This window comes from Varroa destructor, unplaced genomic scaffold (assembly GCF_002443255.2).
Source record: "Varroa destructor unplaced genomic scaffold, Vdes_3.0 BEIS01000004.1, whole genome shotgun sequence".
NCBI classification, from domain to species: Eukaryota; Metazoa; Arthropoda; class Arachnida; order Mesostigmata; family Varroidae; genus Varroa; species Varroa destructor.
In genome coordinates, this window is record NW_019211457.1 from 43,735,232 (window position 1) to 43,752,186 (window position 16,955).

At 41.3% G+C, this 16,955-nt stretch overlaps 1 protein-coding gene and 1 pseudogene across 8 annotated transcripts in view; both read right to left on the reverse strand.

Moving 5' to 3' along the window:
• LOC111249810 (pikachurin-like) overlaps positions 1 to 16,955 on the reverse strand; it is a 226,426-nt gene that overhangs the window by 55,735 nt on the left and 153,736 nt on the right. Inside the window, exon 1 of one of the 8 annotated variants that reach the window (XM_086988264.1) lies at positions 486 to 807. The exons of the other annotated variants lie outside the window; for them this stretch is intronic. Coding sequence (XP_086844390.1) covers positions 486 to 591 — 106 coding nt within the window. The 5' untranslated portion in view covers positions 592 to 807. Of the gene's footprint in view, positions 1 to 485; positions 808 to 16,955 lie in introns of those variants that run through there. 8 annotated transcript variants of the gene reach the window in all.
• Positions 11,881 to 13,591, reverse strand: LOC111249811 (solute carrier family 35 member F6 pseudogene; annotated as a pseudogene).

Genomic DNA, 16,955 nt, shown 5'->3' on the forward strand with positions numbered 1-16,955 from the left:
TTCGTTTATCCTCTAACGCAGGTGTTCTGTCCCACCACTCTTAAGGCTGACCAGGAGGGAGCAAACAAACTTCGTGGTTCGTAAATGAGTACGGTGAGGGTTTCGTTTGCTCCGTTCTGGCAACTGTAACAACTGCTAGCAACACTGCCAAGGGGCCATTGGGTCACTACCGCTCGATTTCGAGCTTCGCTACCCCAAACTGCTGAATCGTCTCCTTTGTAGCAGCCTAACGCCGAACACGAACCGAGAAGGACGAGATGCGATACCATATTACTTTGATGCCCCCAAGCTCCCGACGATGCTCTCACGCTAACACCCCACCACCTCGATCTGAATCTACTAACCCCTCGATAGAACTCCCTGGAGATGGAAATTTATCGTAATTTGCAGAGGGCTGTATAAACTGTATGTGCTGGGCAGTGCTGCTGGATCGAAAGCCACTTTCATTTCGGACATAGCTTCAAGAAGAATAGAAACGGAAATACCTTTAGTGTGTTCGGTGAGCCTCTCGACCCAGTCGCCAATGCGAGTGTCAGAAGACCAGGTAGCTACAGAGCCAGCCGATCTTATAGGACGGGGTGCGTAGGGCATTTATCAGGGTATCAGGTGGCCTCCCGGCACTGACAACTACCAACTTCGAACTGCGGCTAGTTCGAATAGCTAGACGAGCTCGACTAGCACCAGGTGGTTCACAAGTCCCGATGGCGACTGCGGCGCCTATTTTCTTCGTGTCCGCAGAATCCGGTCGAGTTCTATCATCGAAACGCTTGATGTTCTTTAGATGGATGCCTTCTGTGACGGTTTCGCATCATGGTTAACTGCTTATTCCATCGAGGTAGAAACGAAAACACGTTTGACAAAACTATTCGAATAATATTTGGATCCTTAGCCGCGTCCATAAAGGCGTTTGGTTGAGTCAGCTTATCTTCAAGATGGCTTTAGCCATGCTGATGTGTATCATAATTTGCCTGCCTACATTTGTAATGATAGCTTCGCTTGGTATTTGGAATCTCGTAAACTTTCTGGGAGGTGTCTCATATAAATGAATTAATCCCGATTGGGAAAATTATTCGAGGGGCATTAGGCTGCTGGCATATAGGTATAGGGGCATTAGACGAGATAATCTACATACTGAGTTCGGCATGGTTAAACCCCGCATATGCGCATACATACGCTTGACGTTTAGCCAGAAACTTGTGCAGGCGAAACTTTCTTCTCTTGTAAACATTACTATGATCCTTTGGGCTAACTATTTTACATATCCGTCTTGCGCAGTTGACGAGCGCGAAAATACGCTATCGTAGCCGCAGACGGTATAAGTCCTTTAGAAGAAAAGAAACTCAGCTAATTATTAAATATTACTATATAGTAATATATATAATTCTAGTAATAAATATAGTGCGTAAAGCCGCTGTATATGAAAGGGGGTGTATCTATTAATAGATATATTCTGTAATTGGAATCTACCGATACGATGCTGTATTAAAGGTGGCAGTGAACCTCTATACCAGCATATGGGGTCAGCAGTATCTAGCTTTCACTAAACATTATTTGCCCTATGTACAGACGACTATGTCTAGCCGAAACCTGAAATCTGTCTAAAATATAGGCCCATAGTCAAACACGAAGTGGTAACAAGAGTAACTACATTCGTTTAGAGACGGGTCAGCAGACCAGTAAAATGGGCTGCAGGTTTGGCGGCCGGGGGCGTGGTGCTCACAGCCTTGCAGGCGTGGCCAAAGTCTCTCGCTATCACTCGTACCACAACGTGCGGTACCGCCGCATCAAGGCCTTCCCTATGGGATTATCTACGTTTGTGCATAACAGAAGAATAAGACGAATCCTTGGCCTAGAGTATTGTATCCGTTGAGTTTAGGTCAAAGTGGATTTGCTGCTGCTAATGATAATAATAGGAATGAAGATGCGTCTATATGGTGACATATATAGTCACGCGGAGTAGAAGGGGGAGAAGATATTGGCATAATTATTCCATGAAATGTCGCTTACTATACGGTTTTCATTGTCCTCTAGTCAGACGAGATAAATAGATAAGTTCGCAAACAATATATCTCCATATTTCTATCTAGTAGACAGTCTTGTCATCTCATATATTTTAGACATTTATCGGTCAGTGCGGCTTCACTGCGGCGCAATATTCATTTCAGATGCTGTTCCTTAGGTAGACTATGTTTGCTTCCTTTCAGCGCTCCTATCCTCGCATGAAGCTTGCTATACCCGTTGCAGCATATAAAGTTTTCTCTGATTGCGGTTGAGTCAGGAGTTCTATTGCTTGATGTAGACGCTAAGCCAATACGCCACTGCGGACCTTTCTGATGATTACTTAGGCTAACCGGTGCGGCGAACGTTTCTATGCTCTACAGATTAGACTTCATTACACGGGTTTTCTTCGTATAACATAGGACAGAAGTGATGAACACACATGCCTTGAGCAGTAGAAAGTCGTAGGGAGTATCTAATTTGGATAATACAGCCACTGTAGCATTTTCTTTCAATAGCGCTCTCAGTACAGGCAGAAGATATGGCTACACGGTATGAGAAAATTCAATAATACCGGCGTACGCAATATCTATACAATAAATGTCAGATAGATAGGGCATTAATGAGGCAAACAACCACATTGTTAGAATTTTCAAACGAAATCCATTTCAATTATAATTAAAAACGTAAGCCTTAACAATCCCAGTATCTAGCGAACGTTTGAGATATGTTTGTAAACAAAACACAATTTCTTCTTGACACATCTTTGTTTAGACACATAACGGTGAATAGGTAAGCACAATTCAATAAAATCGAAATTGTCCTTATAAATGACGATATATACATAGCGTACGTGTGTAATGTCATGCAATATGTACAATTGGCCTTGTCTGTCTTGTGTTATTTGTGTTTGTTATTAAATTTCTTGCAACGATCCCTTCTATACGTTATAATTAATTGTAATCTGTACCATATTTTCTGTCAAGTACGTTATTTAAAATACTTCGCTCTATGGGCCCGTACTCTGAGTTATTGTATAAACCTACGATACGGCAGAGCTAGCCTTTACCGAGTTCGTCAGTGACAGAGTCATTAACTTTGAAAGCATATTTTTTACTAGACCATTCGAGAACTCCACAATATCTTCGTGTACTTTTTACGCATTGGGAACGATTCGCGAATTTGGTGGCCTTTTTGGCCCCTTGGATCTTCTCATTATTTCGGAAGTTGCTTAACACGCTTATCGCGTTTGACGCTGTTGAGGTTTGCTTCGCGTTTCAGATCAGAGTATCAGCCGGAACTTTGAAAGAATCACGGGCTATATTATTGCTTATAGCACGTTGGCAGTATCGTGTGGACTTTCTTTACGTTGTTTAATGGATAAATTGTACCGAGAACCATATAGCCAACCCATACACGGGCATGTTAAGCCACTTATAGTAATAGCAACACGGTAAACGGTAGTAAAAACGGTACCACAAAATAATCCATTAAACGGGATCACCGAGCCGCGGTACGTCACGAACGATGAGGCGTACGTCGTAATGAGGCTAAAAAACATTATCAGTGATGTCGTAGAACGCCGGTTGCAGTGTTAATTACTGTGCAGACTTGATGGGAATCCTTTCAATCTCTACGTCGTGTTGAGTATAGATGCACACGGTTATCGTGTAGACCTATGTTCCGAAAAACATCGGAGCTATCAGTATGAATGGGTGCTTAACAAAAAGTGACGCTTCACTAGTGGAACAAGGCGTCAAAGGCCTCTCATCACGCCTTAAGTCAGCGCCTTCATAATGCAAGGCTTTGTACTAATCTGACGCTAAGTTCAAGTTAGTTTATTCCATAACCAACATAATGAATCATGCTGTAACACCTGTAAGAAGTGTCACAAACGTTTTGAATTAACATTTCTCCTTCTTCTGCAAAGGCCTATTAATTTTTCCGTAAGTTAACGGCGACTGATTTTTGTAGACACCATCAGTGGGCGAGTAACATAGGGCCTTCAGAGAGTGCAATCTTGTTAATATTTGAAACCGCTAACATTGTTGATCACTGACTCAGATGGGGTAGGTATGATCCTGTTGGCCCGACGTTCAGATTTAGGATTCATCAGAAAGGTTTAAAGCAGATACACAGTTTCTACAGATATAAAGACGATTGCATGGTTTCCCGTTGTCACTAGAACGCACATAAACAATGTTTAATCACATATGCTTATACGATGTTATTATAGCATGTAAATACCATCTAGTATGCCGCATAATTGGATTCGTTTATTTATTATGGACATCTTAAGGTACCGATATTTTGATATTATCCATGTTTTCTGTTAAATATAAAATATAGTTCTGTTAGGGAGATATAATGGCTCATCGAGATAGATATAAAAGTTCGGTACTGCAGAACGGCTGGCACCATTACACAACAAAACCTGTCTACACCCGGCTTTGACCCTTACATCATCTTACATATTACTGGATTTAATCGATAAACACGTTTATGCCTAAAATCTCTATTGCCATTTATTTCATCTGTATAATAAATATTTCTCATTTTATTATATGTCATAGATTACCGCTAACATATAACAGTGATTGGCTAGATCAGTGATATTGGATAGCAGTCCCCACTCGTTCGTTAGATGAGTGAAAACTTGAAACTTGAATTCCTTTTATTGATATCGTTAACATGATGATATTGGTCACATAACTGGCCTTTTTTTAACCTTTAAGACGCCGTCTTCTTTTTTTTTTTGGCGAGCCCCAGTTCATTGCGCTCATTGCCTGATTTTCGGTTATAATCTATACGTCGAAAGGTTCTTGTTTATTCCATTACTAGCCACGTAGACGTGACTTAAAACAGGCCATCGTAAAGGCAGATCCTACAGCTAGTCTAGACGCTGGTTTCGTGGGCCTAAATTCATCTAGTCTGTGTATTCCTACGAACACTGCCTGCTATTGTACACGTACTCTACGAGCTTCTATTTAAATACGGCTCGAACAACGTCACAGTTGAGCAGATCTGCTACGGTGTTGGTAACGCTCAATGCCTTCGTTAGCCATATCCGGACATCTACAAACACTAGAGACCAACTGCATTATCAAAGAAACAAACAGCCGCGTTTCACCTATGAACAGTCTGCTTGAATAGATTCTTGGAAATTATTAGCAAGCCAAAGAACATTTGGAATGATGCGGTATCAGTCATGGCCAGACCAATAAGTGCGGCGAACGTACCATATGGCTGACAGGTAGAAAATCAGAAGATTGAATATCTGCTTGCCACAGACAATCGTAGAGAAGTTGCGCCATAAGTAGATGCGTTTTGAAAGCCCTAAAGACCCACACAAAAATGAACTCAAAGGATACCTGCGGTATCCGTATGAAAGAATACTTTAAATTATGATTTCACTAAGTGGGGCGTGGCGTTCTCGTCGTACTGGCCCTGGTAGCAGTCTGTTAGGAAACAGCAGCTGGCCTGGCTCATATTGGTGTTTTCGTTGCTAGCGGATTGATTTAACTTTTAACAAACAAATCAGCGGTATCAAAAACAGTTCATATGACGACTACATCGTGTGTGAGGCTACCACTGCTTTGTTGCTGAAACAAAGCTTGTAACGATGTTGACACGACCAAAACCAAGTTGTTATTCTAATTACCTAGTTATTAATTGTTTGGTTATCCGTTAGAAGTACGTCAAAAGCTGATGGCCCTGAGGCCACCGGGTAAACTCATTTGAGCTTTTACCTTTAAGGCCATTTTCACTTTATGTCCTGACTGGGTTCGGACATGAATACGCTGCTATCACACTGATGTTAGTGATATTAGGTCCGATGCTGCAGTGAGTTCATTGACGAGCATAATGTGATTCCTAGCTGTTTCGTACGGTGCGGAAAACTTTGTGGCAACCAGGCAAGATTTGTTAGAAAAACTTCGGCTGTTACAGCTAGAAAACACTAAAAAAATACCAAAAAATGTTCCCTAGTTACTTGAAACCGAAGCAAAAACTAGCCACGTACATTCGTTAGCCGAAAAGCTCATTTACCGCCTGTGCAATGTTTTCGAGTAGAATATGCAGAGGGCAGTAGTTCCTTGTCAAAAAAGAAGTTGATATTGTATGGCCTGATTTTCCTAACGCTATGGATGCTTGTGTATTGGACGGAATTTCGGACGAAACGGAAATTCAAACGGTATTTTTTTAGCCCGAGTTGCTTAGATCTGTAATTCTGGTCAGCGCGACCATCTCCGGGAGTTTCATTCGGAAGGCTAAGCCGATCATATTGCGATTGCTCCTTGCTACCTTAATGCCGTACGTTGCTACAGCTCCTCACGTTTATAGCGTGTTTAAGAGGTGCCAGAGTTGGCCTTCAAGAACAACTCCTTTTTTACACCCTTGAATATTTTTTTTTTCTGTAACATTTTCACATATAGCATTAATGCAGGTAGCTTCTTTTTTTTCTGTAGAATGTTAATCAACTAAGATATAGGCAACTGAGCTTGAGCGTGAATGTAGAGTTTTCTTTGTTTGTTTCAGTATGCGCTTTTTCAAATGCACGGCACAGTTTTAAGCCCAAATGTGTGAAAATAGATCAAAAAACAAATCCTGTTTATCTATAGATATATGTATTTTCCCGTAACCGTTGCGAAGGTTTGAAGAATATCCCGCTTTTTATCAACGTCGATACGCGCACACAGCATTAGGGAGACCCAGCCGATTACTAGCCCGATTCCCTACCAAGAAGAATAATAATAATAATACTAATTTTTTTTTTGACACAAATTACAGATAGCATAATGTTTATAATAACACCGAAAACGATAATAATCATTTGTCTATTTTCAAGAGCTAGGCGGGTTGTTGCTCCGTCCCACAACTGTGAAGCTTAACATTGTCTTGATCATCTGTTCCTCGGGCGTAATCATTGAACGGGATTTACTTGCGATTCAAATACTTCCCAGCATAATATGATGCGCGATAACAGCAGCAGCTAGAGCATTGAAAACAGAACCATCAGAAAAGCACTAGAATTACAATACCCGCGAGGCTCGAAGTCGATCACGCTTACGCGCGGCATTCGATACGGCCCAGACGATGGTTGAGCAAGCCGACCCACTGATTCAGTTCAATCCCGTATCAGGCGATGCGAAGGCTTTTCAAATAATGTCATTTCCTGTCTGTAATATTTTGAATGCTAAATACGTCTTTGTTCGCACAGCAAAGTAGAATGGGGTATAAATTTCCAAGCGACACCCGATAGCAGCTGAACTGGTCGGGGAACCCATTAGTACAAGCTAACTATGTTGGAACTGCCGTAAGCCTTCAATAAATACCAATTAGGTGTATCATAGTATTAACATATGTGAGTGATCCAAGGGTACACAGTATGTGCTTTTCTTTTCCCTAACAGGACAGCTACCATATACTGATGAAAACTTCATTCATGAGGCTACGCGTATTTCAAGGGCCTGGGAAGGACCATAAACAAACATACTTGTTTACGAAACCTAGATAGACAGATCTAGCATCTGATGAGGTTCATAGGACAACGATGTGTGGATTTTTTTCTCGTTTGTCAGTTACGGTTGGGTTGCAATAACTGCGTACGTGAAAAATTCATCCTACTGTCTATACATCGAGCTTTATTTTCCCATATGGTAGTTTACAAGGAAGTGCTTCGAACATTCGAAAATACTTCGCCGATGTTTATACAATATTAGAATTGTTACAATTTTAGAAAACAACGAGCGGTCTACCTCATGGCTGTCGGTTATGGTACAATGTAATAGGATAGCCTTATTTAAACATTTATTGCATAACGTTATAATGGATACGTACGTAAATGTATACCTATTTTCCCTGGGCTAAACTCCCTGGGCTTCAGATTCGTTTTTAGATGCTTTTTGTAGTATTAACGGCAACGGAACCCCCACCCCACACGCAAGACCTCGGGCCGGTTGATTCCTTAATTGATCTATATAATAATACATGCAATTAGACTACTCCGCACGATAGCAATACGCCGTATCGGCGTCGAACTTAGCAGATCATTGTGGATAGCCCTATAGACATAATGAAAAATCCTAGAATTTGGATTGGATGGATCGTTTGAACGCTTGAAATCATGGATACTATCCAAATAATGACGACTCGGAATGAGTCAAGACACATGCGTGTGGTCGCGTTCAGCTCTTTGATTACGGCGTGACCGGATGCGTTTCCAAAGCCAGACAGAATAGCCAATCCGACAAGGCTAGCCGAAATTTTCGGATTATATACCAGCTGACAGATTGCGTCGATTGTGTCTGCGAGCGGCACCGCGCGCCTGTTAAATAAGTACAACGGGACCAAGAGCGTTCCAAGCGTGCACATGCCATAAAGGCCTTCGTAACCAACGCTTTGTACAGGTGCTACATTATACTTCACGAGAATCTTTTCCTCGAGCACAAACTGGCTAGCGTACAGTACCTGCGCAGAGATAATCATCAGGTTGCCAACAATCAAATCTAGAATTGAATGCCTTTTCTCGTATAGATCCACATCGGCCAACCCCACTGTGGCTAGCCCAAACAGTATAATTACCATGCCGACCCATTTATAAGCAGGCATGTTCCGTTTAAGGCATATGAGTGAAAACAAACCGGTACATAACGTTGTAATGCTCCGTAGGATATGAAACGTGTACGAGTATGTCATAAGGAGTCCGATAATAGTAACTGTTGTGGCAACCATATCACACATCGCTGGCAAATAGAAAATTAACGGCGTGAAGTCATGACCGCCTTGAAACGGCCGAGGAACGCTTTTCATATCGACACCAAGCTTTGCGTAAACAAACGTAACGAACTGGTAATATGGCAGACACAGAAACTCGCCAATGAACATTACCTCTGTGATCATGAACGGTTGCGTAAACTGGTGGTCTTCGTCAGTAGGCCGGCTCGTACTGTTATGGAGGTAAAGCCCCCCGTAACAACCCTTTGCCGATAGCTGGCTAACATAGGCGCTTAACATGACTAGCATCGAACTCGAAATAGCAAACACACTCGACAGGAGTATATGGTACATCTGCCACATCTGTGGAAATATTGCGTTGCTTCACATAAGTTATCCACATCGCTATATTATTTAGCCGTGACAGTCGTTCCAAATCACGCACTTCATTTTCCAAGAAAAAACCAACTCAGGCCAATATTTTTTTAGTACATCTTTTTCCCCAATGGTTTCGACCAGATGGCTCAGCAGGTGACTCGGGTGCCGACAAATCTCCAGCCGCTTTTTACGCGTATTTTAGTTGTGAGTAAAATCGGGCGTGAAGCACGAGCGATTGGCATGATGATCTGGCCTCTTCCAATAGTTCACTGATCAGAGCTACTGGGTAGTCGGGCATAGTCTAGTCAGCGCCGATACCGGTCAGTACTACAGACTTCCAAGTGTACGCAGCGTCATAACTAAAAAGGGCATGAGCATATTACATCCTCCTTAAGGTACCTTTTTCGCTGACGATGTTTCTCAGAACAGACCTTTTTTTCAAGTTTCCTTGAACGTCGGCTTGAGCATTTGTCCAGCAATTGGGACGCGGCGATGCCCTACTCTGTAGTAGGTTTAAGTCTGCTCTGCGAATAGGAGGCTAAATATGTAGTTTACACTCGAATGTGAAATAAATACAAATACTTTATATATATATATAAGTATACTTATATATAAGTAGTACTTTATATATATATATATATATATATATATATAGAACACTTTTGTATTCTAAATAGAGAGCTAAAAACAGAGCTGATCAATATAAACAACGCATATTGTGCTTCGTCCTCAAACACACGAAAGCTTTGCTATCAAACTGTTCCGGTTACTATCGCCAACATTTAAAGAGATTCGGTCTAACGTTTGTCGTTGTGGAGTTCTATAGCATTACCGGAAGACGTCAATAATCTGTATGGTACACAGTTGTCCGTTTTGATTGATATTGGACATGCTCGTACGTTGGTTGCTTTTCGAGTTATCGAGCCGTTTCTCTACGTTCCTTTCCAACAAATCCAATTGCCATTTAGTCTTTGCTTCTTTGTTGTGGTGAAAAAAATAAGAGCTTGCCGCTTGCCGTACCAGTCCCGAAATAGATGAATGTTGCCATTAATTCTGTTCGATTTCATATATCAGTTTGCGATCTGGGCTTTTCGGGAAATATGAAATTGTAGGTTAAATTATAAAAGGAGCTAGAAGAAAACACTTTTTCTAAAAAAAAAAAATTCTGGAATGAGCTATGGTTTATCTCGATGCACTGACACCATGGATGCAGCATGGTCAAACTGAGAAGAAGTGGACCGGCCGACAAAAACAATACAGGTATAGCAGATTGTTTCAAAAATCTTCTTTGTTGAGTAATATGGCCTACACGATGGCTATCGTCTGCGATGACATTCATCGAGTATAAGGCAGATTTTTAGGACAGACCCCTATGATTGTCCTTTAGCTTCGCATGCGCTTACACAAGCTGTAAATCACTTCTCCTGCGAACACGGGGCTTCAATAAACGGAAACTTTCCTCTCGCGTTATTTTGAGTTTTCGATGTTTATTGTGAACTGTGTCTATGGGCCGGTGTTACTTACAATACATAGAAATAATGGCCATTTTCCATTTGTTCGTTTGTTTCTACATATGATTCGAAAGCGCACTCGTTATTTCATAGACACGTTGCAATTATTTATCTGAATAAATTGAAATTTAAAAGATGGATGTTCCCAGTGAAAAGGTTCATTTTCGACTTTCTCCGTTTGCTCCGTGTTCTTTCTTCTCCGTTTTGCTTTTTGCCGAGATCAACAAGGTACCGAAACACTCCAATATTTATATTACGGAAAACAGCTCAAACGTGGAGCCATGGGACAAATACTCAGGGGTCTTTTGTGAAATTTGAAAATTACTTCGGGGTGTGCGTCTCGTCGATGAGGTTTCCTTCAAGACACCTTTCAAGTAGGACAACCGGCAAATAACTCGTTAATTGACCGAAAAAAACACACTACTGCAACTATTATCAGTCATTGCCACCCGACAAGGTCTACCCATACGTTAGATGCCTAACTACTCTATAACCTAAACGAAGAGCACACGAAAAGATTGCCTTTCGTTACTTCGGAACAGATTCAGAGCAGACATCGCTATAATCACATTACAATGATAAATTCTGAGATAAAATGTTACGGGTAATAAGAAGTGGATAAATAAGTAGTAGTAGTAGTAGTAAATAGCTAAATATCTAAGCCCTAGATTAAGCTGGACTCTAATCCGGATAAAAGCGTGATCTGCCTTTAGTAAAACTGAAAGGACGTTTCAAAAAAAGACGGACGGACAACAAGTATCTGTAATTGTCTGGTTGCATCGAATAAGTGAGACTACTCAACATAAGACACGCGACGAGCAGAGCAGTCATGTCCTCCTTTGGCACAATGGCAAACTACAACATCTTACCCGATCATTGGTAAATGTTGAAAATGTGTTTAACAATAAGGACAATAAGCCAATTCTCCAGCACCAAAATTAAAAGTTTGCGTTAATTAAAAGTTGGGCGAGACGAAATACGTAATGCGTTAGTCTGTTACTAGAAACTGAGTAAAACGCCGGGCTTTTTGTTTCGTGAAAAAAATGCATTTACTTTTGAATGAGCTCAATATTTGTTGCGGCCTAATAATAAGTTTCGCACAAAATGCCAGTCGGGTTCAGTAAATCTGAAGAGCTTACAAACGTTTAAAGGCTCTTCCTGCCCTTTATAACCAACAAGCAATGTTATCAATCCAGTACAGATATCCACAATTTTACATTTCGATCCTTCCACTAGAAATTAGACGGGATAGATACCTAACACAAGATCAAAGAAACGATTTTGTTAGGATAACGTAACACGTTTACTTAAGGCGCTATTCGGCAAATTTATACCAGTATACCACGCCGTATGTCAATAAGGTATACGTTGGATAACGTTTAAGCCTTAAGTATATGTACAAGTTCTTGTTATCGTTCGTGGTGTTGAACTACCTCACTGGTCGAACTGGTCTGGCTTGTGCGATCTGTCACGATGGTTGTGCTCATCGTGGTCATTGCAAATCACTGTTGTCTTCCAGTGCACGATGCTCGTTTTCGCTACCTTCAGGATTTCTGATCCATCCTTTCTTCACCATGAACGGCACTATCAAGATGTTATTGTAGACGATCATTCCGATTAGCAGGACAACGAAACCTCCCAGCGTGATAAAGCTAGAAGCTTGGAAGGTCGGTGGGTTTGGCAACATAAACGATGTAACCCAGATGACAATTGTTCGTACAGAATCGAGCACCATACGCGTTGTAGCCGACATTTCTTTTGTCACTGAAATACCGGCGAAATTGAAGAAACTGATCGAGATCATCGTACCGAAGAAACCGCCAGAAACTGCGCCACTCTGTATAATCTGATACAGGCCATCAACTGAGTCTTCAAATGGCGCGCCGTTCGGCTTGATGAAATACATGGGGATGAGCAGAAGGCCGAGTGTGCACATTCCAAACAGGCCCTCCCAACCGACAGCTTGCAACGCAGGTACATTGTTCTTTGAAACAAATTTCTCTTCAAGAACCATTTGAATGGCGACATTAATCTGTGCAAGAACGATAATCAGATCGCCTGTGATAATTTCTGTCGTCGTATAATCTCCGTGAGCCACTGTTCTCATATCAGCTAGGGCCAGGACGACAAGGCCTGCTAGGACTAGAAGAATGCCGGCCCACTTGTAGGCGTACGATTTTCGTTTCAAAAAGATAATTGAAAAGATTTCTGTAAAGACTATGACAGCACCTCGGAACATCTGAAACGATGCAGGATAGGTCATAATTAGGCCGACGTACATTAGCGAAGTTCCAATCATATCACAGAATGCCGGCGCATAGAAAATTAACGGGTTGAAGTCCTGATTGCCCTGAAAGATCTCAGACATTGCATCTTTGGGGGTACCTTTCTTCTGGTAGACAAACATCATCAGTTTGAAAAACAGCAAGCATGAAAACTCTCCGATAAACATGCCCGTGGCCTGTAAGAATGGATGCTCAAAATTGTGCTTTGCGTCAGTCGGGTGTAGAGTGCCATTTTTAAAATAGGTTCCATTCGGTCTACCGTAAGCTGGCGTGTTACTAGCAAATTTTGCTGCTAACGTATTGATCGACCCGGTAACAACTAACATGGCAGCCAAGAACAGTTGGTACTTAGTCCATGCCATGGCTTAGTTCCCTCGAGGTGTCCCTTTTTCTCACCTAAATACTATTCCGTGAGACACACTAGTATACACTGTGCCTAGCGTAGAGAACACAAGCTGACTGCTCGATGGATAGCTGGCACTCGCCTCGCGTAGCACCTCCTTGGAGCACTCTCGGTACATAACACCACTCGTCCCACCAGCTCTGCATCTATCCCGTCTGCAACAAAACTTTTTAGCGGCATCGACTATGCCCTAAGTAATATCTTTCCTTCTCAGAAAAAAAGGAACAATGGCCTACTAGGTTCAACTAAGATTTCTATCGAATCACTAATTTTTCGCAGTCGTACGTTGTGGCCCCTTCTAAGTTTTGTGCCTTAATGGATTAACGCGCTCTGATAGCGATGGTTATTATATCGCTATAATTTGTCAGTTGCAACAGGAAGGCACCTTGAGAGTCCGTAGTGTGTTGTCACCAATAGCTTTATACCTCTTTCGGTTTAAGTGGGATAGATGTTTTTGTTAGAATTTTTTATCTGGGTTGATACCACTTGCGAGCCATGAGCGGCTAAAACGGTGGAGTAATGGCGTTGGCTTAAAATCAAATGTTTCCCTACGGGGAGCATCTAAGTTGTTTTAGCTAAAAAAAAGCATACGCTTACTTTTCAACAAAATCTATCATTGCGTATCACGTGGCAATAAAGAAAGGTTGAACTGCAGTCCCGTATGGGAAAGTGTGCAGTATTGTACACTACACTCGTGTGCTTATATGAAGGATGTATAGTCGACTGAAGTTTAGTTGAACTTTGGGTATCTAAGCCTGCAGCGGGACAATCATAGTACGACGTACGTCATTCGAATCAGTATCGCATAGGTACAAACGATTAGAACCTAGCTGTCAACAAAGCCCTATATCTATACACATGGTAAGTCTTTTAAATCGGAGTATATGGGCCTAACATATCAAAATCGCTTGTAAACCTATTGTTGAGGAGATCGTAAAGTTGTATAGCGAGAAGTTCTCGACCGGTCATGGGATCGTGGGTTGGCGCACCTTCAACCCGTTTCCGGTTATTAGTAGAAGGACCGTTTCCGTATGCGTGATATCTTGATCTCGTAGTCGAGCCAGCAGCTACTCACGGCGTCAACGTCTTTGTCGATAGACAACGAGAGCTTCAGTGAAACGGTTGCATACCATGTCGAGCTGATACCTGCAGGACTTTCACTGATGAGGCAAATTGACACATCGGCTCAACGACGTAAAAAAGCCCAACGCATTGTCCAAAAGATAGTACATAAAACTCTACGCATAAATATGTAGGGGCATCGAATTTCAGAAGTGCTCACGTTGCCGTCACTGGTGTGCCAACCTACTTTCGACTGTAGCGTACCATATATACGGACGTGCACTTATGAGAATTTCTCAACGAAGGCAATGTTTTTGCGGCTTTTTTGGCAAAATGTTTATCCGTAAACCTTCTGATTGCTATAATTCAATATAGAGCTATACCGTTGTAGAAGATCCACCGCAGAAAAAATTATGGAATACTTTTTAATACATGTATCGATCAACATATTTTCCTAGTACGTCGGAAACTAACTATTCCAAATGAGCAATTAACAAACCTTAAAATTTTTTAACACAATGCTATTTTAGGTCGTTCATCAAAATCTATTTCGTACCTTGCGTCATTTTAGATATAATTATTCTGTTACAATGTTGAAATCTCTAATTATGCTGCTCAAAGCTCCACGGCGAGGCAGGGGGGCAGATATTCTAGCGCATTGTGATACTGGACGAATGCTACGGCTATTTCACAATTTCTTGGATTAGTTCACTGAACCTATTTAAGGCTGCGCAGCCACCAATTAATGAGAACTGCTTCCAATTTCCATGTACGTATTTACCGTCGACCCAGCGAGCAGTGCCAGCGCTTGGCTTTGACGTTACTTTCGGTCCAAAAATCATCCCATTTCATTTCCAGGGATTTATTATTTTTATACGGCTTGAAATCTTTTCGATGTATCAATGTTTCAATTGGCTCGACCTGTTGTAGCCAGCATTTCAAATTAGTATTTCTCATATGGCTAATGGGCGAAATTCAATGGATGCTGGCTTAACCTGGTAGTGACCTGTCAGGCTGCAATAACCAGACATCTCCGGGGCTCCCTAAACGAATTGCTGGAGACGCAATAGCTGAACTGATTCTGATACTGTTCGGCCGCTACTAAATTGTTCGACTGTGTCCCGATACCCACTAGGTGTATATGATGAAGTATCTATAAAAACCATTTAACTAACTAAATTTGTTACGCCACTGGTTACAACAAGTTGAAGAGGCGATCTGACCTCGTAGAAGTGGCTAGACGCAGGACAACCGCAAAAAACAGCACCTAAATAGAAACAGAGATAAGACGAACCCTAAGGTTAGCTCGAGTGTTCGTTATTAGACCACGGTAGAATACCTAAACTGTTGTCGACGCTGTTCTATGTCAACATCAAATCTCAGTATTTACGATAAACATACATGCATATTGTTATAATCTCTTGATCTTGTTATGTAGGTCTGTGCCTTAACGCCATTTGTCAGAACGCTTCTATTCAATAAATAGGAAAATTGAAAAAGTCGAAGATTTTGATAGAATCAAAAGCACGACTGATTCTTTCCACCTGCAAAGTCCGGCACTCAACATAGCCTCTTTGCAAACGTAGTACAATACAAAAATAAATAATAGAAATATTGCTGAAAAGTTCGTATTTAACTTCCTCGACCAAGTTGCTCATTTTTGCAAACTAGAGTTTCAAATTCAGGCTCTGCTAACAACCGCGATAATTAAATCCATATAGTCATAACTGATATAGGACATCATCCGCAATGCGAGTTCACTGTGAAGTGTCGCTCGAGTGTAACGTGGACTACGCCAGCCACGCTGGACCTCGTGACCGATTGCCAATTACGGATCGGCCCAGGGATTAATTATTTAGAATGGTCTTAAATCCTATAACGTGCGAGCCCTACAAACGATAAGACTAAACTCGTTAATCCTGACGTTGAACCCTCGGTCGGCAATCGAGGAAAAAATTTGTGATCAACATTGTGTTTCTAATAACTATTAAACGAAATCTTTATCGTTTTAATTATTTCCAGACTCAATAATGCAACTACGATATACGAATAGTACTATTTGTAGTAATACTAATATAAATGGCAGCCTATCGAATTTTTTGCCAATATGGCGAAGCATACTGAACGTCTATTTTATACTACGCTGTCTAAATAAATAGATACAAAGACAAACATTGACACGGGCACAAACTGTGACATCAACTAGCCCATACAAGAAACATAGCTATGCTAAACGTGACGTTTATAAGTATCGGTGGTAAATACATGTGTGGTTTGATTTAGTACATTCAATTGCTATATATAAATATATATATATATATATATATATATATATATATATACTAATGAGATATGTGTTTACCACAGGATCGGTAACAAGGTTTAATGCAGTGTCTCTGGTTCGAATAGCTGTAGGGGTTCGAATAGGGTGGGGGGAACTTGTCAGAATAAAACCCCTGAACTGTAAAAAAATAGCTATTGATGGAACAATGACTTTTGGACCGATATCAGTTTAGCACCACACAAAGGAGTAAATCCTCTAGAAGGGAATTGCTATGGGAATGAGTGATACGTTATCTCGTCTATGTCAGAGACAACGACAGG